The sequence below is a fragment of the Littorina saxatilis genome, linkage group LG14 (genome assembly GCF_037325665.1).
Source record: "Littorina saxatilis isolate snail1 linkage group LG14, US_GU_Lsax_2.0, whole genome shotgun sequence".
NCBI classification, from domain to species: domain Eukaryota; kingdom Metazoa; phylum Mollusca; class Gastropoda; order Littorinimorpha; family Littorinidae; genus Littorina; species Littorina saxatilis.
The window spans coordinates 24403976-24426262 of record NC_090258.1 but is presented as its reverse complement, the minus strand read 5'-3'; the positions used below and the strand labels follow the sequence as shown (position 1 = coordinate 24426262).

At 41.1% G+C, this 22287-nt stretch overlaps 1 protein-coding gene across 3 annotated transcripts in view; it reads right to left on the bottom strand.

Moving 5' to 3' along the window:
* Positions 1 to 22287, bottom strand: part of LOC138947408 (uncharacterized) — an 82821-nt gene that overhangs the window by 36017 nt on the left and 24517 nt on the right. For all 3 annotated transcript variants that reach the window (XM_070318865.1, XM_070318866.1, XM_070318867.1), the window contains exons 6-17: positions 19830 to 19986; positions 15443 to 15618; positions 14952 to 15126; positions 11448 to 11661; positions 8873 to 9003; positions 8263 to 8283; positions 7725 to 7846; positions 2792 to 2915; positions 2307 to 2461; positions 1691 to 1910; positions 1006 to 1256; positions 427 to 673 (exon numbers count right to left, since the gene is read on the bottom strand). In XM_070318865.1, coding sequence (XP_070174966.1) covers positions 427 to 673; positions 1006 to 1256; positions 1691 to 1910; positions 2307 to 2461; positions 2792 to 2915; positions 7725 to 7846; positions 8263 to 8283; positions 8873 to 9003; positions 11448 to 11661; positions 14952 to 15126; positions 15443 to 15618; positions 19830 to 19986 — 1993 coding nt within the window. The remainder of the gene's footprint in view (positions 1 to 426; positions 674 to 1005; positions 1257 to 1690; positions 1911 to 2306; positions 2462 to 2791; positions 2916 to 7724; positions 7847 to 8262; positions 8284 to 8872; positions 9004 to 11447; positions 11662 to 14951; positions 15127 to 15442; positions 15619 to 19829; positions 19987 to 22287) is intronic.

The window sequence follows — 22287 nt, the reverse complement described above, 5'->3', positions numbered from 1 at the left end:
TTTTCATTTGTCCCTCAGAAAAATTATCCTGCTCTAGGGCAGAGTCAGAGTCAGAATGTTTTATTCACGAAAACACATGTTTATAGTGAAAGGGTGTTGTGGGGTTGGGATGTCGAAGTACAAAGCTTTCTATATTCCGAAGCATGCACGATCGCGCAAAGTTCTCGCTACTGGAAGTCCGATAGAGAGTCCACTGCCTTTGTCAGAGTCAGGGATACCTTGACTCACACTGCACACCACTACCATGCATCATAACATCATGATTTGATCAGTCCTTCAGTCTGTTGTTTTCTTCCTGTTCTAGGGCACTGTAATAGTCAAGCCACAACAAAAAGTAAGAAAGAGAAAAAAAGGACTGAGACCAATCGTTCCACAAAGAAGCAAGTTGTACTTAAAACACAACTTTTGCGGCGATACTTTACTCACAGAAGCTGAAGGGAATCCTGCTGCTACACTGTCCAACTGGTCTCAATTCGTAGAATGCGTTGCAGTAGCGGTCGCTGGTGGTGTTGTAGCAGCACACGTCGTGGGCCTGGCGGTCCTCTCGCTGGTAGTCGGACTGCAGTGACCAGAAGGCGGGGTTGAAGGCCGTGGCTGACCCGGCGTGTGGAGGGTCCGAGATGAACTGACCGAACGATGACCACTGCCACCAGTCCCACGTGTAGCAACACTCCTGTCGCAGTAATAAATACATGTATTGATTCAACATGGGGGTTCTGTTCTTGAGCAATGTGACGTCAGAGGCCGACAAAAACTCATATTTAAGCGGCTGGCCAAGACTACAAAAGAGTGCATGTTTGTGTGGGTTCAATGGCAAACACTAAAGGAATTCTTATTTAAAAAGGATCGTTGCATAATACATTGTATTTGTATTTTTGACCAAAACATAACATTTGAATCAGATCCATACCTTCATTGTTCACCACGACAGCTAGTACGGCCTCTGAGAACACTGTCTCAATCGGTGTGAATGTTATTCTAACAAACCCTTTTTTTCACACTAACCTTTCCGTGCGGGGCAAGTTGACGGCTTTTGCCCACTGTCATCCTGAAGCAGCGCACGTTATTTCCGTCCCTCGAGTGAGAAAAGCGCCAGTTGCCCCACAGAAAGCGCCAGTTACACGGACAGTCTGGCAGACGAGAAAAGCCAACAAGTCTGTCTTTCTTCTTGGCCGAGTTTCGCTTCTTCCAGTCACTGCAATGCTGATCTGGGCTGAACCTGTCTCCTATTGTGTGTAGCCACATCCCCAATCGCCCTGGAACCGAGAGGAAGCTGCGGGACTCAGTGTTAGAAAAATGAAGTATGAACAGCGTGTTTACAAGTTTGGGGGATAAAGTTTTTCACCTTGGTACTGAGAGCGCGTAGGCCGTATCAGTAGCGAAGCTTCGAGAAACAGTAACCATATTGAAAAGGGCAAAGCCAATAACGAAAATAAGTGCATTATCGTTATTGATAATTTAGTGTGTACTTTGCTCGTCCAGTTTAAGGATCTGTATATCACGATTCTAGCAAAACCTTCGTTAAGACATTTAAACGTGAAATATAGTCACTAATTTGTTTTGTTTTTTTAATTTTTGAAAATCGGTGACTGATGTACCGATGGAAGCACAACAATATCATGCTCAAACAGGGACAGGTATGAGCTCCTAACATTTTGTTATCTAGATTTTCTACAGTTAAGTGTTTTACCCGTGTTTCCTTTAATCTTGTCCATCCCAGTAAAGGCCTCGGGAGTGTTGCAGTATGGGGAGTAAACTGGTTCGTGATCTTCCTGTCCGTCAGAGAAGCCAATGATGAGGGGGCGATTTCTTAGATCAGCCCAGTTCATCTCTCCTCGCTTGTAGTACACCACGCCGTATGACCGTTGGCCGTCCGAAATCAGTGCCAGTTGCACTGTTGCTTGTTCGCTCTGAGGAAATGGACCATATGAAATTTTAACAACGTTACCAGCAACTATGTACTATTTTTTCTTGTTCTTGTTCTAATTCTTGTTCTTCTTGTTCTTCATCTTCTTCACTTCTTCATCTTCGTCGTCTTTTTCTTTTTCCTCTCCTTCTTCTTCATCTTCTAATTATAATTAGAAGTAGTAGTAGTAGTATTGTTGTCGTCGTCATCGTGGTTGTTGTTGTTGTTATTGTTGTTGTCGTCGTCGTCGTCGTCGGCGTTGTTGTTATTGTTGTTGGGCTGATGTGGAAAGGGGATATTGAAATATAACGCCGTTCAGTGAACATTATAATAAATATCCGTTTCTGTTTTGCTTAATGATGCATTCTAACCAAAAACTACCTGTTCGTTTTGTACTTACTGCTGGGTTGGGACTGTCTACGTGTGTCACGTGATCCCACGTAACGACGAGAACGAGGCTAGAGGAATACTCTTTGTGTTCGGTGAACTCTCGAATCTGGCTGCTGGCTTTGCGCTGAACTTCCCCGTCCTTTTCGTAAAGCTGGAAGTACAAACCTGAGCAGAACGAAAACATGTGGGTAAAGGAGTTGAACAATCTAAATTTGCCTTGATTGAATCACCACTTTCTCTCGCCGGACTGTTTAGGAATAACTCAAGCTTTTTACATAGAAGCCATACTAAGGAAATAAAAGACACTAATTAAATACATAAAAAATTGCAATTAGGGAAATGTCATAATTTGTCTGTATCAACTGTTTTCTAACACTCACTACTAGGAATGCTGCACGAGAGATGTGTACATCGCGTTGTTGTTGTTGTTGTTGTTGTTGTTCTGTTACTGTTTTGGTTCATTTTTATTTTTTGATATGAAAAAGAAAAACTCACCACTGTTGTTGCCTGGTTCGCTAATGTCCGTATTGTAAGTGCAGATCATCGGGCGGGACTTTTTCAGCTTGAATTGTTTCCCATAGTCTCGCTTTCCGAAGCTAACCAACCCTCTGTTGGCAATCTGAAGGTACACAAAAGATTTGGCAAGATTTTAAAAGTCTCTTTTTTTGTGGGAATCACCTTTCTTCTGGATTGCTGCTTACCAACGGAGATGCCGTATATATATTTCCTATTCACCCTACTGGTGTCTCGATTGAAGATAAACACTTATAATTTCAATTCCAGGGTTAGACTTCTTACCTCAGTAGATTATATTACATTAGGTGTCTACTACCTACATTCAACCTTAGCTCTCTCTATTTTGTCTTCACAAGTCACATACAACCACGCGCGTACATAATACTCTCTCTCTATATATATCTCTCTCTCTCTCTCTCTCTCTCTCTCTCTCTCTCTTTCTCTCTCTCTGTCATGTTCTATTTACCTAGGGAACATTTTTAATAATTCGTAATATAATCATTCATTCGCTTGAAGTTTCGTGGTAGAACATTCCATCAATATAAGTTTTTGTAACTAATTGGTTGTTCACTTAATAGACCGTTGGGTCGATATATTTGTGAATGTAACGTATTTTTGTCAATAACAAACGTTCCAACAACCCTACCTTTCTTGTTATTTTTATTCTGAATGTTCGAACGTTGGCAGTCTCTTTGTTTTTGGATTTGTCCGAAAGTTTTTTTTGTCTGTCTTGTTTTGTTTTGTTACTTCACAGCTATTATTAAAAGTCTTCAAAGATCTAGATATTTGTTTCGGCAAGGAATTTTTATACACTGAGTCTGATTACAAACAGTCTAGATCTGATAAAGAGGTTTTTTTCCAACAGAAACAAAGAAAGAATATATTCTATACAATATGTTTGGAACAGAAAGAATACAGTGTTCTCAAAGAACGTGTTTTTAATTTTCTATCGATAGATTGTTTTATTACATAAGACATAGAAAAACATCAGAAACAGTCTTAAATGGCGGTTCTTCTCAACACGAATCAAAACAGGCTGCTTTTAAACATTCCTACATCACGGGGGATAACCGGCTATACAGTGGTAAGCTGGTGAACAGTGGTAAACACTCGATTCGGCCTGCATTTTCCCGTTTTACCACAAAGTTGTTGATTTTTGTCTGGATTAAAGGTGAGCTACTGCATCTGCGATGACTAACTTTGTTTCGAAATGCATAATATGTTGAAGAAAGATTTGTGTTTTCCCGTATTTGAATGTTAAAACCAGAAATCGTGGTGACGAAGCACCGGAAATGGCTGCTCGGTGGGTTTCAAATGTAGAAATGCGCTTGTTTTTACAAATACAGCTTGTATTCAGCTTCGGTACGGGAGTCTTAGTGACAAAGGAGTCATACTTGATGCAAAGAAGTGCTATTGTCGGGTTGGAATCATCCGTTAGAGCGTGCAAGCAAGAGGCGGTCAAATATGCGAGATGATCGTACACCGGGTTGAAGACCGTCGGGAATGGGGCAGCAGACGCATAATCCGGTTTGATGCATAATTTTCTGTTAAACTAGACATTCGAACACACTCTCTCTCTCACACTTCCTCTTTCTCTCTCTCTCTCTCTCTCTCTCTCTCTCTCTCTCTGTCTCTCTCTCTCTCTCTCCCTCCCTCCACTCTCTCTCTCTCTCTCTCTCTCTCTCTCTCTCTCTCTCTCTCTCTCTTTCTCTTAGCAGTCTCTCTCTGTTTCGTAACTGAATAGTCGTCGGTTGCTAAAAATCCCGCCCCCCCTCCCCCGACTTACCTTCAATATAATGTCGAATTGGAGTGGCTGTCATCCGTTAGCCAGCCAGCATAGAACAATACTTTGAGGGGGAAAGGAAACACACGGTCCTTAGCGGATGACTTTATTCAGACAACGAAGTCATTCGGCGCTCAGTGTTTTCCGGGTAATTTTGGACCAGTCCATCTCTCAACATAGGGGGAACTCATGTGATCCAATATTATAATGAGCTAATACAAAATGCTGCGGAAAAAATGTTAGAAGTCTTTTCTGAAGTAAAACAACAGCACCGTTTTACCGCAGCATTCTTTATTTAAATTTTACTGCACTGAAATGTTTTCCTGCGAAAAAAAGAGGCTTCGGCGGATGATGACATTATTCAGAAATGCTGCAGAAAAACGTTTTTTTCTGCAGTATTTCTGTTTTCCGCAGAATAACTGAATGAAATCATTATCCGAAAAGGATAGGTAGTCTCTGTTTCCGCGGCGTTTTGTCCTTCTTATTATGACATGAGTTCTCCATTTGTTGAGAGATGGACTCGTCCAAAATTACCGAGAAAACAGCGCCGAATGATTTCGTTGTCGAAAGTTCCAAGTTGCAAAATTACGCTGGTAACACACTTACCTGTCCGCAGCATTATCAAATTTGCATAGACGGACGCAGTAGTTCACTTCGTTTTCGATTTGCTTAAAAAATTATTCTCGCTTCTGATTGGGCCACTGTTGAGCAAGCTATTATATCCCCGAGGGGGGAGGGGGGGGGGGGGGCGGATACAAACGCTACTTTACAAGATCGTTAGTTTTTCTGGGTAAAAAAACTATTACAGGTTATTTGTAAGAAAAAGGTATTCCCAATAATGCTGCATAAAAACATGTAAACATTATGTTGCGGAAAAACTACTTTGAGAGGGAAAGGAGGCACACCGTGAGGATGTCATTGTCCTTAGCGTATTATCCGTTTTTCAGCTTTTCTGCGGAAAAACAGTAATGATGTAGAAAAAACCGGTTTACCTGCAGCATTTTTGAATAATGTCATCATCCGCAGAAGCATCGTTTTTTCCGCAGCAAAACAGTTTTTCCAACAAATAATGCTTACATATTTTTCTGCGGAATTATTGGGAATAACTTTTTCTCAGGAATAACTTGTCAATCAATCAATCAGTATGAGGCTTTTATCGCGCGTATTCCGTGGGTACAGTTCTAAGCGCAGGGATTTTTTTTATAATTTTTTTATGCAATTTATATCGCGCACATATTCAAGGCGCAGGGATTTATTTATGCCGTGTGAGATGGAATTATTTTTACACAATACATCACGCATTCACATCGGCCAGCAGATCGCAGCTATTTCGGCGCATATCCTACTTTTCACGGCCTATTATTCCAAGTCACACGGGTATTTTGGTGGAAATTTTTATCTATGCCAATACAATTTTGCCAGGAAAGATCCTTTTGTCAATCGTGGGATCTTTAACGTGCACACCCCAATGTAGTGTAGACGAAGGGACCTTGGTTTTTCGTCTCATCCGAAAGACTAGCACTTGAACCCACCACCTAGGTTAGGAAAGGGGGGAGAAAATTGCTAATGCCCTGACCCAGGGTCGAACTCGCAACCTCTCGCTTCCGAGCGCAAGTGCGTTACCACTCGGCCACCCAGTCCTAAGGAGACACACTTGTGACAGTTTTTTGTACCCAGAAAACACTGAGCGCCGAATGACTTCGTTGCCTGAATAAAGTCATAATCCGCTAAGGACGACTACCTCCTAACCGTGTGTCTCCTTTCCCCCTCAAAGTATTCAAGTTGCTGACTGGCTAACAGATGACAGCCACTCCTATTCAACATTGTATTGAAGGTTAGTCTGGGGTGGGGGGTGGGGGTGGGGTTAGCAACCGACGACTATTCAGTGACAGAACAGAGCGAGACTGCTGAGAGAGAGAGAGAGAGAGAGAGAAAGAGAGAGAGAGAGACAGAGAGAGAGTCAGAGGGAGAGAGAGAGAGAGGGAGAAAGAGAGAGAGAGAGAGACAGAGAGACAGAGAGACAGAGAGAGAGACAGAGAGAGAGATATTCAGATTCAGATTCAAAACTTTAATACAAAGGGATAAAGGTTTTAGGCAATGCCTAATCTTCCAACCTGTCCCTTTTAGACATACATGACATTATACATTACAATCATATATTTATATAACATGTATTGAACAGCCAAACGAATAACTAATTAACTAAGAATTTGTAATCAGGTTAAAAGTAACAAAACACTAGTTATAATAACGTGGTTCATTGATTAATAAAATGATGATTAAGATGTTATGCAGTAACAGTTATGATTTTAAAGCGTAGGGAGAGAATTATTTTTGACAAAGATATTTTCGAACATTTTTTTTAAAAGATGAAAGGGTTTGACATGTTTTACAGTACATTGGAAGTATATTCCACACAAGCGATCCCCAGTAGGATAAACTAGATTTATACAAATCAATGCGTGGGAGCGGTAGCGTATAATTCAAAAGCCTCGCTCTACCAGGAGGACGCTCAAACAGGTCTTGGAAGAGAGAGGAAGAGAGAAAGACGAAGTGAGAGAGAGAGTGTTCGAATGTCTAGTTTACATACATTTTGCATCAAACCGGATTATGCGTCTGCTGCCCCATTCGCGACAGTCTTCAACCCGGTGTACGATCATTTCGCATATTTGACCGCCTCTCGCATGCACGCTCTAACGAATGATTCCAACCCGACATTAGCACTCCTTTGCATCAAGTATGACTCCTTTGTCACTAAGACTCCCGTACCAAAGCTGAATACGAGCAGTTTTTGTAAAAACAAGCGCATTAATTTTCTACATTTGAAACCCACCGAGCAGCCATTTCCGGTGCTTCGTCACCACGATTTCTGGTTTTAACATTCAAATACGGGAAAACGCAAATCCTTCTTCAACATATTATGCATTTCGAAACAAAGTTAGTCATCGCAGATGCAGTAGCTCACCTTTAATCCAGACAAAAATCAACAACTTTGTGGTAAAACGGGAAAATGCAGGCCGAATCGAGTGTTTACCACTGTTCACCAGCTTACCACTGTATAGCCGGTTATCCCCCGTGTACATACAGACTTTGTTTCAACGAGTAATAAAAAAAACCAGGTTCGCTTACAAAAAGTTTCTTATAAAGTTTATTTCCGACAGGAAAGCCAGCTTTCAGCAAAAGTCGCCGCGCCTTGTCTGCCTTTACAAACACCTTGTTGTCTCCCTTATCTTCGCCGTAAGGGTAAAGCTCTGTACACAAAAAGATAGTTTTGAGCTAAATTCACACAAACACACACACACACACACACACACACACACACACACACACGCACGCACGTACGCACGCACACACACACACTCATGCACGCACGCACGCACGCACACACACACACACACACGCACACACACGAACGCACGCACGCACGCACACACACACACACACACACACACACACACGCACGCACGCTCACACACACACACACACACACACTCAACCGCATGCGCAGTAAAATGCCTTGTAATTCTTTGTTTCTATCGACCTTGACTTTTTTACTCAGTGTGGGGTTTCTTTGTAGTGGAAAGGGATGGGTGGTTGGAATGGGAGTTATATTGCGTAGGTGTAGCTAGTATAAAAAAAAATATTGGATGATGAATGTCATACACACCTGGCTGACTCGTTAGCTCGTCTGAAAACACAAAGAAAATTGAAACCATTTTGCTTTCAGAATAAATAAAGAAATGAAAACAGAAAAGTTGTAAAAAGGCTATGCAACACATATATAGATACCTTTTCTTCATCCATTGTGGTAACCACGTATTGAGATGTAGGTTGAGCCTTACCCATCTGTCTCAGGGGAGCAAATTGTCAAACTAATAGAAAGATAAATGCGGACTGATAAAAACTAATTCAGCAAATAAGTTAACAATTCATTGCACTCGCAGATAAAAACGCGAACAGTACAACAATGTCTTGCGCATATGTAACCTGAACTGTATAAAAAGGTGAGGTATGCCATCTAAGTAACCATGATCATGCTGGTCACTCAATATCAGTAAATGCACTCTAAATTGTGTGACATTGTACATTGCATGTCTACTGGCAACAGTAGATTACATATTGTTCAAAATAAGCACACATGTGTTCACTGGTGTCCAAGTGAACACTCTGTGTTTGTTTCAATACCAAACCTATGCCCTATGTCAACAAGTGTTCAACACTTGTTGCAGACATGTGTTTCAAATGTGTTCACTTCTGATTAGAGTGTATGTGCGTACCAGAGAATGGGTCGTAAGCAATGTAGTTTGCAGTAAAGCCCTTGTCACTTATGCTGCTGTCCGTTCTGAACGTCACTGTCACTGTGTTGCTTGATGACTTCACCACGTTCGGTCCAGTAGATCCACAAAATCTGATGATATTCAAAACACTCAATGATAATCAAGACAATGTATAAATATGCTGACGGCACACATCTAGTACTGAATACTTACTCACCAGTGAGCTTAACGATAAAAACATATTTATGTTCACATTCAAAACTAATTCAAAATACAGGGATATGTTGTGCTTGGGTAAACACCGAAACACCTGAACACATTTCACATTTTAAACATTTTGAGTCCTGGTTATTTAAAAATCCGAACTGCTGACGTTCCAAAATCAAGAATAACTAGAAAACTAAAAAGTTGAATTATAGACAAAAGGCAAGATTAAACAAACTTTGACATAATATAGGTCTTTGCAGTGAACAAAAAAGACCCATTATACAAACACTGATGGTAAATGGTACTGAGGATTATCTCTGAGTTGCGTTCTCGAATGACCCTATGTCTTCTTGAACAAGAAACAACAATCTCAAAGTTGTTGATGCTTTAAAAATGGACGAGACTAATTGATCATTTGTCTACTCTAACGACAGATAGGTCAAAGTACTTGTGAATATTAATTTGCCTTTAATCAAACGTTCCCTGAACGTAACCTTTCTTGATCTTCATGTATCTTCAGTCAGTAGGGTAAATACTTGTTTTATTGTTCTGGGATAGAGCTAAGAAGTACATGTAAACTGACCATAACAAAAATGTTAACAAGTGATGTGACAATTTGAATTAGATTACAATGATGTTTTCTTAATGCAACATTATGTATCCGATCATAATTTGCTTAACTCATGTGTTGGTTTAAACAAGATAATATTTCGAGAAGATGGGGTTGCATATATCTAGTACATCATGGGCAATGTGTGTGTTTGTTTGCTTAACGCCCAGCCGACCACGAAGGGCCATATCAGGGCGGTGCTGCTTTGACATATAACGTGTGCCACACACAAGACAGAAGTCGCAGCACAGGCTTCGTGTCTCACCCAGTCACATTATTCTGACACCGGACCAACCAGTCCTAGCACTAACCCCATAATGCCAGACGCCAGGCGGAACAGCCACTAGATTGCCAATTTTAAAGTCTTAGGTATGACCCGGCCGGGGTTCGAACCCACGACCTCCCGATCACGGGGCGGACGCCTTACCACTAGGCCAACCGTGCCGGTCATCATGGGCAATAGGGACCACACAACACGCTAGGATTACACTAAGTGTGGTTACATATTTACATATATACGCATGTGTTGTCAAGATAAACTATTACTATTAGAATCAAAAAGAATTGCAGGTTATTGAAATACTTAAGTATTGACAAAACAAAACGTTACACTTACAGTCCGTCGACACAGCGATCTTTTGTTTTGTCAATAATCAAAAGCTCCAATAATCAACAATTCTTGGTTTTTTACATTTAGTCAAGTTTTGACTAAATGTTTTAACATAGAGTGGGAATCGAGACGAGGGTCGCGGTGAATGAATGTGTGTGTGTGTGTGTGTGTGTGTGTGTGTGTATGTGTGTGTGTGTGTTTGTGTCACTGTGTGTGTGTGTGTCTGTCTGTGTGTGTATGTAGAGCGATTCAGACTAAACTACTGGGCCGATCTTTATGAAATTTGACATGAGAGTTCCTGGGTATGATATCCCCGGATGTTTTGTTTTTATTTTTTCGATAAATACCTTTGATGACGTCATATCCGGCTTTTTGTAAAAGTTGAGGCGGCACTGTCACACCCTCATTTTTCAATTAAATTGATTGAAATTTTGGCAAAGCAATCTTCGACGAAGGCCGGGGTTTGGTATTGCATTTCAGCTTGGTGGCTTAAAAACTAATGAGTGAGTTTGGTCATTAAAAATCGGAAACTTGTAATTACAATTATTTTTTTATTAAACGATCCAAAAACAATTTCATCTTATTTTTCGTCATTTTCTGATTCCAAAAACATATACATATGTTATATTTGGATTAAAAACAAGCTCTGAAAATTAAAATAATAAAAAAATGATCAAAATTAAATTTTCGAAATCGTTTTAAAAACTATTTCATCTTATTCCTTGTCGGTTCCTGATTCCAAAAACATATAGATATGATATGTTTGGATTAAAAAGACGCTCAGAAAGTTAAAACGAAGAGAGGTACAGTAAAGCACAGCGCAATCGCTACCGCGCCAAACAGGCTCGTCACTTTCACTCCCTTTTGTACTAGCGGCGGACTACGTTCAGTTTCATTCTGTGAGTTCCACAGCTTGACTAAATGTAGTAATTTCACCTTACGCGACTTGTTTATTCTGAATTTTAAAACGTTAGCAGTCTATTTGTTTTCGGATCAATATTATTACTATTAATTCAAAAGAAAGACACTCCTCCGAACGCGGCGTGTGGCTGCCTAAATGACGGGGTAAAAACGGTCATACACGTAAAAATCCACTCGTGCGAAAACACGAGAACGCAGAAGAAGAATAAGAAAAGACAGACACTCACTTGCCGAGAAGCGTTGCGCCATCATGTATTTCAACCCAGTCATACGGGCATCGACCCGGTCCCTCCAGCATGAAGGTGTCAAAGGTCAACTCGATCACGTGATTAGGCTCGGCTTTTATCTCCCAGGAACAGTTCATCAGGTCTGGGTAGTTGTTAGGGTACAGCGGCGAGGTGAAGGTACCCCTGTCTGCTCTCAGGACCACCCTGTCACAGGCTTGAAACACACAACGTAAGACATGCGTCATGCCAATGACCATGACACCAGCACTTCAGACACAAACAAAAAGAATAAAATACAACATGAAACAAATTCAAACAACATAATGATGTTTAAGTAAAATGAAAACAAATCAAAATGGTATTACATGTCTTTGAGGGCCCCAAAGGGTTTAAAATCGTGATCGTGATTGGCGTTTTTTGACCTTTCTGTGACCGTGATTGCCGAAATTTCCATTTCTGTGATCGTGATGGGACTTTGCCCGTGATCCGTGATGACAAAAAAATCAAGTCCCGTGATCGTGATCGTCATTTGTTTTCGTGATCGTGATGGGCATTATTGCAAAGCATTTTATTTTCAACGTACATTTTTCACAGCTGTATCACTCTATGATCCTCTATTCGTCAAGGAGCCAATCCCGATTGAAGGGAAGCAACAACACATTCAGAAATATGATTTTGACAGCGATTGCTTCCCTTTAAGAGAACCAATCACAAAAAAAGGAGATCCAATCAGAAGGCAAATTGCAAAAGTCTGCCAAACTTCATCCAATGGAAGGGCTTCGTGCAAAAGTTTTGAGTGCATTCAGTCAAATTCGAATTCGAAGATCAAAAATGGCGTGCAGCGGTACTGTCATCGAACTTCTGTTATATTTTGTGGATTCAAGCCAGACCAAAGCAGGCGGCGAGAATGCCTTCCTTGGTGGAAAGGTCAGGCTACGGGTCGGTCTTTCCGAAGACGAAATATCAAGGTATGTTGATCTATGTTGCTCTATGACTGTTCTGAATGTAGGCAAAGATCTTGAAATTTGTTCAAGATCTTTGAGTTTGAGTGAGATCATTGACATTGTCGACATTGCCACGTCCGGCTGTCACTCGCTCAGTGTGACCTCGACTGGCTCAGTCGAGATCGAGTCTGCGTGTAGCCAAAACCGAAACTAGAAATGTGTTTTTCATCCCAGCAACGTGGACACGCTTGGCATAGATTCTAATTGTCGCTTCTTTGCATTGGGCTTGGATTTATTTTAGCGCCTGTAAACTTTAATATCAACAATGGGTTAAATTCAGAAACAATGGCGGGGAGACGTGCCAGTTTGGGTCACTTGATCCTCATGTCAAAGACGATCAAAGTCATGTTCGTTGGGGATTTTGTCAGGCATGCTACTTTTCCGGTAATTGCCGGAAATCCGATAAAGCCGTTTTCAAAATCCGGTAAAGTCAAATTTATTCCGGTGAAGTTGAAAAATTTCCGCAAAAACGATCCGTGTGAATATCGCGCAACGCGACCGGGCGCCGGTCTCAATGAAGCCAGCGCACAGTAGTGTTGTTTTCACCAGTTTGGAGGTGTGTTGAATGGTGGTGGGGGGAGGCTAAAATGGGATTTTTAACAAGATCACAACACTATTACAGCCCTGAAAATGATGCCCAGAATGCACCAGATTGCACAGATTTTAACCGTTTTTTAAAAAAAAATTCCGGGGGGGGAATGCCCCCGGACCCCCCTAGTTGACTCGCCTGCTTCGCAAGCTCAGGCTTGTGGCTTTGCCACTGGCACTGCGCGCTTCTTTCAGGTAAAACCATTTTTGGCCTGTAGCATTCCTGTTTGTTTTTCAAAGCCATGAAACCAGGCGATGGTGTACCTCAAATTGTATGGCAAAGTTGAAAATAAAGAACCCACCACACATACATTTACTTTAATTTCAATCCACCCAATGGGTTTACAAGATTTAGCTCTGGAAATGTGAAATTGTGCAAGTATATATTCATGTGTGTGAGTGAGGGTGTGGGAGTTGAATGTGTATGAGTGTAGAGAGAGAGAGAGAGAGAGAGAGAGAGAGAGAGAGAGAGAGAGAGAGACAGAGACAGAAGAGAGAGAGAGAGAGAGAGAGACAGAGAGAGAGAGAGAGAGAGAGAGAGAGAGAGAGAGAGAGAGAGAGAGAAACAATGAAAACAACATTCTTGTTACTGATTACAAATCATGATATGTATTTCTATGTGTGTATGAAAGAGAATTAAAAAAATAATAATAAAAAAGTGTAACAGTTCTCACTTTGTGTTAAATAAACAATAGATCCAGAGGAACGAATTACTGTGTGGTTGTGTTACTTTGACACGTGCTTTCTGTACATGCAACTTTTACCGTGACCGTGATTTGGCACTGGTGTTCGTGATCGTGAAAACAAAAATCAAGGTTACTGTGATCGTGAAAGCTAAAATTTCCCTTCCCGTGATCGTGATGATACCCCCCCTTTGGGGCCCTCGTCTTTGTGGATGGAAAGTCCATTGTTGTCTTTCAAATGAGATTTAAAAAACACATGCACTTTAGTAATACTAAGTTCTAAGAATGATACAATGAAAATAACATTTATGTATCTCTGCTACATGGTGTGTGGGTTTTTTTATATCTAAAAGTGGACTCGTTTCACACACTCAATCTATAACGATACATTTTACACGACTAAAGACGTGTGAGTATAATAGCACTATCATCAATCAATCAATCAATATGAGGCTTATATCGCGCGTATTCCGTGGGTACAGTTCTAAGCGCAGGGATTAAAAAAAAAAAAAAAATTTCATGCAATTTATATCGCGCACATATTCAAGGCGCAGGGATTTATCATTATTTTTTTAATTTATCCCTGTGTGACGCCAAGTTCGTCAGACTTATGTAGAGCGTGTTTATATTTGTTGCATCCCTGCTGTTTAATGTACCTGCAGGAAGTAAAGTAAAGCTACTTCTGGGCTCAGTTTCTTGGACTAGCGGTGGCCGCACTGACAGTCTGGCCAACGCTTCGACACCAGACTTCGGTTGTATAAATGCGGTGCTTGAGGAGGGCAGCACTGTATTTGGGCAACTATACGTCCTAAGAGGGACAGTCGACCGACTCAAATCTTTTTCATGAAACCCGATTTGTTTGGATTACTGCAATTCACTATTTCAACTGCAGTTGACCGACTGTGTTGCTGAGCAATGAAACCGGCCCCTGAGTATCGCGATTCTCTAGCCACTCTAGAATCCTTTTTCTGTCCACTCCCCGAAACATGCCCAAGGAAGGGAACCAATTGAAAAACAACAATCACAGCAGACTAAATCATTGTTATGTATATTCCTTGTCTACTCCACTGACCGCAACTGGGTGATGGGCGTTTACTAGGTACTGCACCCTATGGGCAGAATTTGACCAAAAGTAGGGGGTGGGCGTTTACTCGATACTTGGCGTATACAAGGTAGCTTACGGTAGTAGTATCACTATAGTAGAAGCAGAAGTGGTAAGTAAGACCAACTTATTCTTTTTCTCGTATAGTTGGCGCGGAATCCGGTCTTTGGGTCAGATCCGTCGGTGACGTAACGAATCCACATCATGTTCTGTGATGACGGCAGCACGTGCACAGGGGGGAGTTTGTTTCCACAGTAACGTTGCCCTAGCAACGGGGAACCTTTGAACCCGCCGTCACGCACCTGAAAACAGGTATGTCTGCCATCATACACAAACCGAGAGACAGGAAGACAGACAGACAGACAGACGGACACACAGACGGACAGGCACACGGACAGGCACACAGACACACAAACACAAGGGCACACACACACACACGCACACACACACACACATACACTCTATTACACACACTCATGTGCGCGCAAACACACACACACACACACATACACACACACACACGCACACAACCTCCCCTCCCACACACACACAACCACCTCAACCCACTCACCACCGACACAACCACCACTACTACTATCATCAGCACCATCCGTGTACCTCAATAAATGCCTTCTTGCAGTGGTCCCCATCACTGCCCAGATGAAATCCTAGAAACTCAAGCTGCACAAAGTACCCGCTGCGCTGCTCTATGATGAAGACACACTCCCGACTGCCGCCTGTTGATGCTGGGGACTGAATAATTCCCGAGTCGGACTTGAAGGTCTCAAGACACGCTGAAAAATACGGTTGTTCTGTTTTGTCTGTGTGCAATGTAAGCCTTCGTTAAAAAAAAAACTTTACAAAGAAACGTTAGGACTTTTTTGTACACTTTTCTCTGAGTACTTAACACCGTTAGGTTTTGTTCAGAATCATATTTCATAGTTCATCAGATGTGAATGATCAAGCTTAAGTCGATATGTGGGTGTTGTTGAATGCATGTTATTTGAGTATTAGACACCCCCCGATGATGTGCGCGGCAACCTTAAAGGCACAGTAAGCCTCCCGTAAACCATCACAGAGCTCCCCGAGCGTCTAAATACAGTACAAGCATACTTCCATTTGAACGCTCACCGAACGGGAACATCCTGGCTGCTTTCTGTCGAGCGTGAGACATTTTCCAAGAATTTATTTTCGTGGACTTGGCCCTGAAGAACAATGGCGCCTCGTTTTTGCGCTAGACCTAACTTTTAAAATCTAAATAATAAATTGACAGCTTGTTACACAAACATTCTTTAATCATAAAAGAATTCGTTTTTCATCAAGACAAGATCAGAACAATTCGAAGTTGTGAAAGTTTAAAAAAAGAAAAGCCCGGAAGCAGGGTCACGCAAGGGTCGTAGCAGACGACGGCCCGGTTTATCAGTGCAAATCGCCGTTCCTCTCAACAGTCAAAAGCCATCGCTAGAGTTCTTGTGAACCACAGCCGTTGTTTCGTGCATAAAAAACGTGCTATTGTAGATAAGCTCACGTCGAGTCGCATTCAAATGACTAACTATGACGACTGCATTGTGAAAAGGGGGAAAACTGGATCACACGGGTTCACGATGGCTCAGGGGTAAGATAAACCACGCAAAAATAAATTCTTTGAAAATTGTTCGCTCTTTACGGAGGGCACCTAGGATGTTCTCAATTGGTGAGTGTTTAAATGAAAGGGTGTTTGTACTGTGTGTAAAAGCCTGACCGTATCTGTGATGGTTTACGGGAGGCTTACTCTGCCTTTAAAAGAAAAACTGAAAAAGAAGAAAAAACGGTAAGGCGTACACAACTCAGTTTCCGTTTTCCCGACCGACGCCATTTTCTCTTCCTTACCGTACAACTTCTTTTTTCTTGAATTTTCAGAGAATATTGTAAAAATAAACGAAATTCCATTTGCAGACTAAAGAAGGGAAAGAACTCATCTCTAACATTTAGGGTGACAGAAGCGACGAAAGGAAAACACAAGTACACAAACCTAGATTTGCAGACTACAGAAGGAACGCTATATTTCTACTCTTCTACGAAATCTATGGGACACAATTAAATCACATGAGTTCCTGTCATTGAAAAGCGAAGTGCGACCGAGTTAAAATAAAATTAAAAAAAGGTTTACAAAAAAAACGTTATTACTTACAAAAATATCTTTTACAAGAAATACTGATCTAACACAATACCCTTGTTTTGAAGTGGAAGAGGGGGGGGGGGGTCTTGTCACCTGAATAATACTGTTCTCCTTTTTTGCCTTATCACGAGGCCACGTGACAGTCAGGGAAAGCGTGTTGTTGTGGGACAAAATACTAGATTTAAGGACAACGTACACTAACAGTCATCTCTTAATGACTTGAAAGGGAAACTATTGACCTGACCGTATGGGGGGGGGGGGGGGGGGGGAAGCAGAGTGTTTAGCAAATTTGAACAATCTGGGGATTTCACTGTACCTTAAATCTAGACGCATACGGCACGATTGGCTAGAAAACGCACCACAATTAAGTATGCTAATTCAAAGTGAGTGACTGAGTTTCAAAACGCACCACAATTAAGTATGCTAATTCAAAGTGAGTGACTGAGTTTCAAAACGCACCACAATTAAGTATGCTAATTCAAAGTGAGTGACTGAGTTTCAAAACGCACCACAATTAAGTATGCTAATTCAAAGTGAGTGACTGAGTTTCAAAACGCACCACAATTAAGTATGCTAATTCAAAGTGAGTGACTGAGTTTCAAAACGCACCACAATTAAGTATGCTAATTCAAAGTGAGTGACTGAGTTTCAAAACGCACCACAATTAAGTATGCTAATTCAAAGTGAGTGACTGAGTTTCAAAACGCACCACAATTAAGTATGCTAATTCAAAGTGACTGACTGAGTTTCAAAACGCACCACAATTAAGTATGTTAATTCAAAGTGAGTGACTGAGTTTCAAAACGCACAACAATTAAGTATGCTAATTCAAAGTGAGTGACTGAGTTTCAAAACGGCGCTGCTCTCCAGTGCTGGAGACAAAAAGGAGTCAAGAGGCACCGCCTGGCGGCTAGACTGGTTGTGCCCTCATGCGCGGCACCCCAGTAACCAGCGTCACTACAGAAACAAGGGAAGTAACTCAGTGGAAGTAACCCTACCCAACCCCCATGAAGGGTGCTCTGTCTGTGCCTATTTACGACATTTGATCAAGCTTTCAAACCAAGTATTTATGAAGGCAGTCCTGCTGCGCTGAAGAATTAAAATCTAATTGTATAATTGTGACCCTCCACCACGGAATGAGTCGCATGTCACCTTGCATGATTTTCATATTTTTACATTTTCATAACGAGATTTGTATGCTCTATTCAGTGGTTAAAACCGTTTTAGAAAAGAGCGAAAACTGTTTGAGTTATAAGCCTGTGACTAAGGTGACCCACACAGTGTTACCAGACACTCCCCGGACTTATATTTAAGCCTAGCGCAGAACTGCGCGAGGTGACATGCGACTCATTTCGTGGTGGAGGGTCACAATTATTGTTGAAGGAATGTGAGGGCCTCTTTTCGTAGCTAGTACACCTGCACTATTCAAACTGTAAGCTGAAAGCTGCTTTCCCCTAACTGGCGGAGTCGAGTTCAGCATGGCACTTGCCTCACACTAGACGAATTCCGAAAAATAACTCTGAACATGTTGAATCTCAGATGCACTAGGAGATTTGTAAAGTTAAAATAAGGGAATTTTGTATTCGTTTCAGTAAAAGGAAGAAGATGCAAATGATTGATCAGAAACAGAAGTTGCATAACGAATTAAATGAAATCGATAAAAAAAAATGCGTCCATTAATAAAGAAAACCAACGTTTGTTTAAAAAAAAATACAAACAAAAAAACAAATAACTCTGTCGGGTGTGTGTGGGTTGTGAAAGAGCTTATGTATCGATTGGAGATTGGATTTCCCTTCTTTGAGTCATGTGACGTCAGAGGCCTACAAAACTTTATAATTGGGCGTTTCAGGTTGACCGAAACTTTAAAGTAACTACAAAACACACGTCATGTGTTTGATTGCATGTGCGTGTGCTGTTCAATGTCAAAACAACAACAAAGTCAGTACATGACGTGCGTTTTGTAGTTCCTTTGAAGTTTCGGTCAACCTGAAACGCCCAAATATGAAGCTTATGTGTGTGTGCCCGGGCTCGTTCAATCGTCAAAACAACAACAAAGTCATAAGTACCTGAAAGGAATTCGATCGATACATAAATGTTATTTGCGTTTTTGACCAAAATATGACATTGTACACAGATCTCGACAGTCATTGTTCACCTCGACCGCTATTGCGGTCTCGGAGAACAATGACTGTCTCGATCTGTGTAAAATGTCATATGTTGGTCAAACACACAAATAACGTATAATATCTTTGCTTTTACTCGGACAAACATAAGAGGGGCCAATCATCAGGGCGATCGGTGTGTCGTAAGCACGTCGGCAGGAGCACGTATATATATTTATTTGTCAGAGAAAAAGCAAGGGTACTCACTCTTTCACAGCCCATGCAAACCCGACGGATCGAGTTATTTCTGAAAATATTCTATTACTTTCTTCTTTTTTTCTTTTTTTTTCGTTACTTTATTGTCCCATCGCTGGGAAATTCGGGTCGCTTCCTCCCAGTGGAAAGCTAGCAGCAACGGAGTCGCGCTACCCAGGTGTCTGCGTGTTTAGGTGTATTCAGCCACCTGCACTTATGGCAGAATGACCAAGGTCTTTTACGTGCCATTGTGATGACACGGGGGTGGGACATGGCTTCCGTCTCTGGGTCTGCACATAAAGTTGACCCGTGTCCGTCCCGGCCCGAATTCGAACCTGCGACCTTCCGATCACAAGTCCAGTGCTCTACCAACTGAGCTACCGGGCCCCCGGTACGGTACATCGAATGACACCCAAACTTCAGAGAGCAAACATCGCCAGAAAACGTGTTGTAAAGGTTCCCGCCAAAACAGCTATGCTAAAGAACTTACCAGAAGTCCATGTCAGGTTGAATCCAGTTCGAGAGTTGGCAAGACCGCTGACAAATCGTATGTACATGGTGTTGTCTGTAGAAGTCACATCAGGAGGTGCGTAGGTACCACAGACTCTGTTGAGAAGAGTGTCTGTTCTCTGTACCCCATCTCGGAACTATAGAATAAAGTACAATACATGAAAATGAATAAGTGAAGAAAGAAAGAAAGAAAGATATATAGAAAGGAAGACAAATAGAAAAAAAGAAACACACACACACACACACACACACACACACACAGACAGACAGACACACACACACACACACTCACACACATAAACACACTTACAGACCTGCATGCAAACATACAAGTACAAGTTTTCAGATCAATAAAACATCTTCAGAGTTTTAATGAAAGTGTCTGTGACGTTTGTGATATTTAATATTGGTTCCAATTCTATGCTGCGTTCTGCAGCAGAGTGAAATATCTTTAATTTTCTCACAAACAGTCATTTTTGAGCGCTTAAAATACTATTTGATGAGCAATGAAAGACCGAATATATCAGTATCCAGTTTGGGTGGTTTTTGTGCAGAGGTTTAAAAGACAAAAAGTTGAGAAAAATTTCCTGTTGAGTATCGCATTGTTGTATATATACTCCTCAAAAAAAGGGTTGGACCGGTCAAGACAATGTATCAGGTTTTGTTGTGGAGGCATGTTGTAAGAGTTCATCATGTTGTCAGGGTGTTATATTTTGAAGACAAACTGGTGAGTATATTATATGGCCAGGACCCTGCATGTTGTATCATGCATGCATCACAAGTACGGAACGCGGATCGTATCAACTGATGCAGGAAATTGATGCATCCAAAACCAAGAATTTGATGCATCGTTTGGATGCATCAGAATTCTCGGGTTTTCCCGGAAAGTGCCGAGCAAAAAGCAAAATTTGAACCGGAATACGAAGCGAAACGAACTATTTCTATCAACTGATGCAAGAAATGGATGCATCCAAAACCACGAATTTGATGCATCGTACAAGGGCTTCTTGTGTGTAAGATCCCGATCGCAAAACATTTGCACAATAAGAAAAGGTTCGCCGAACACCAGTCAAAAACGATTCTTCTTCGGCCATGTTGAAAACGTCGGAAAACGAAAGTTTGAGTCGAAGGTCAAGGGCGTCAAAACTTCGTGTGCACAAAAGACAAACCACAAACAAAACAAAAAATGCCTTAAAATGCATAATGCCGTGACTTTGACTTGTTCCCTATTTAATGGTATGTTGTACGTTTATGTTTGTTTTATCTAACCAATCTGTTTATATTCGTCAAAATGTCATTTCAAGTTTTTCCGTGCTCAGGCATTTCTTACGGAAAGACCGGAAATGAATGATCTTTCGCATGCATACAAAACCGAAAGTGATGCATCAAAATGATGCACCAAAATAATGCATCATTTTCTAAAAGGATGCATCATTTTCGTATCGGATGCATTCGTTTTGAAAATGATGTATCCTTTTGTGAAAATGATGCATCCGATACGAAAATGATGCATAACATTCTTGGTTTTGGATGCATCAATTTCCTGCATCAGTTGATACGATCCGCGTTCCGTACACAAGTGTTCGCCCTGGCATGCTATACGCCGATTTCATACGACTTTCAAAACCACCCTCTTTCCCCCCCAAAAAACCTTAATCTCTCTACGTGTTTTAGCATGGCGCAATAACACAGCTTCCAGAGCAAAACTCACAGTCCTTGTGTGAATTCTAAAACAAAGGGGAAGCTTCAGTTAATTCATTCCATCTTGATTTTTAACAAATGTTTAAAGATTGTGCACATTTTTTTGACCGGTCCTTTTCACAAAATATTGATATCGACTGGACGTCGTCATGTAATTTTCAAATATTGCTATTTTATATGTTACGTGGATTTCCATTGGTCAATTGAGCAAAACTGAGCTCAGTGCAAAAGTGATATCGACGACATTTCCGTCGATATCAGTTTTGATATCGACGACCTCTTTATTGCTTCCCCACTTCAAAAACAAAAACACCTACATTTAAAAACAAACAAATATATATGACAATGTAATGATCCCAGAATTTAGTTGAGCAAGTGACAAAAGACTTTTTGAAAGAAAAGACATTTTGAAATACTGAAAAGTACAAGAAAAGAGTTAACAAAAATAAATAATAATCAGAGGGAGGGATATGGAATAGCCAAAACTGAGACAAATACTTTTGTAATTTCTTTACAGTAAATACAAAATGTCCAGAGAATTAGCAATACATCTAACATTGACTGACTGTGTGATGATATCTTCTGCTATTGGTCTGTTTCGACAGTGATATCAAAATCTCGACCTCCAGTCTCGATTTTGATATCACTGTCTCAACAGACCATAGCAGAAGATATCATCACACAGTCCGTCAATATTGGGTAATAACTCATTTTAAACAGCGTTTCAACAGAAGGCC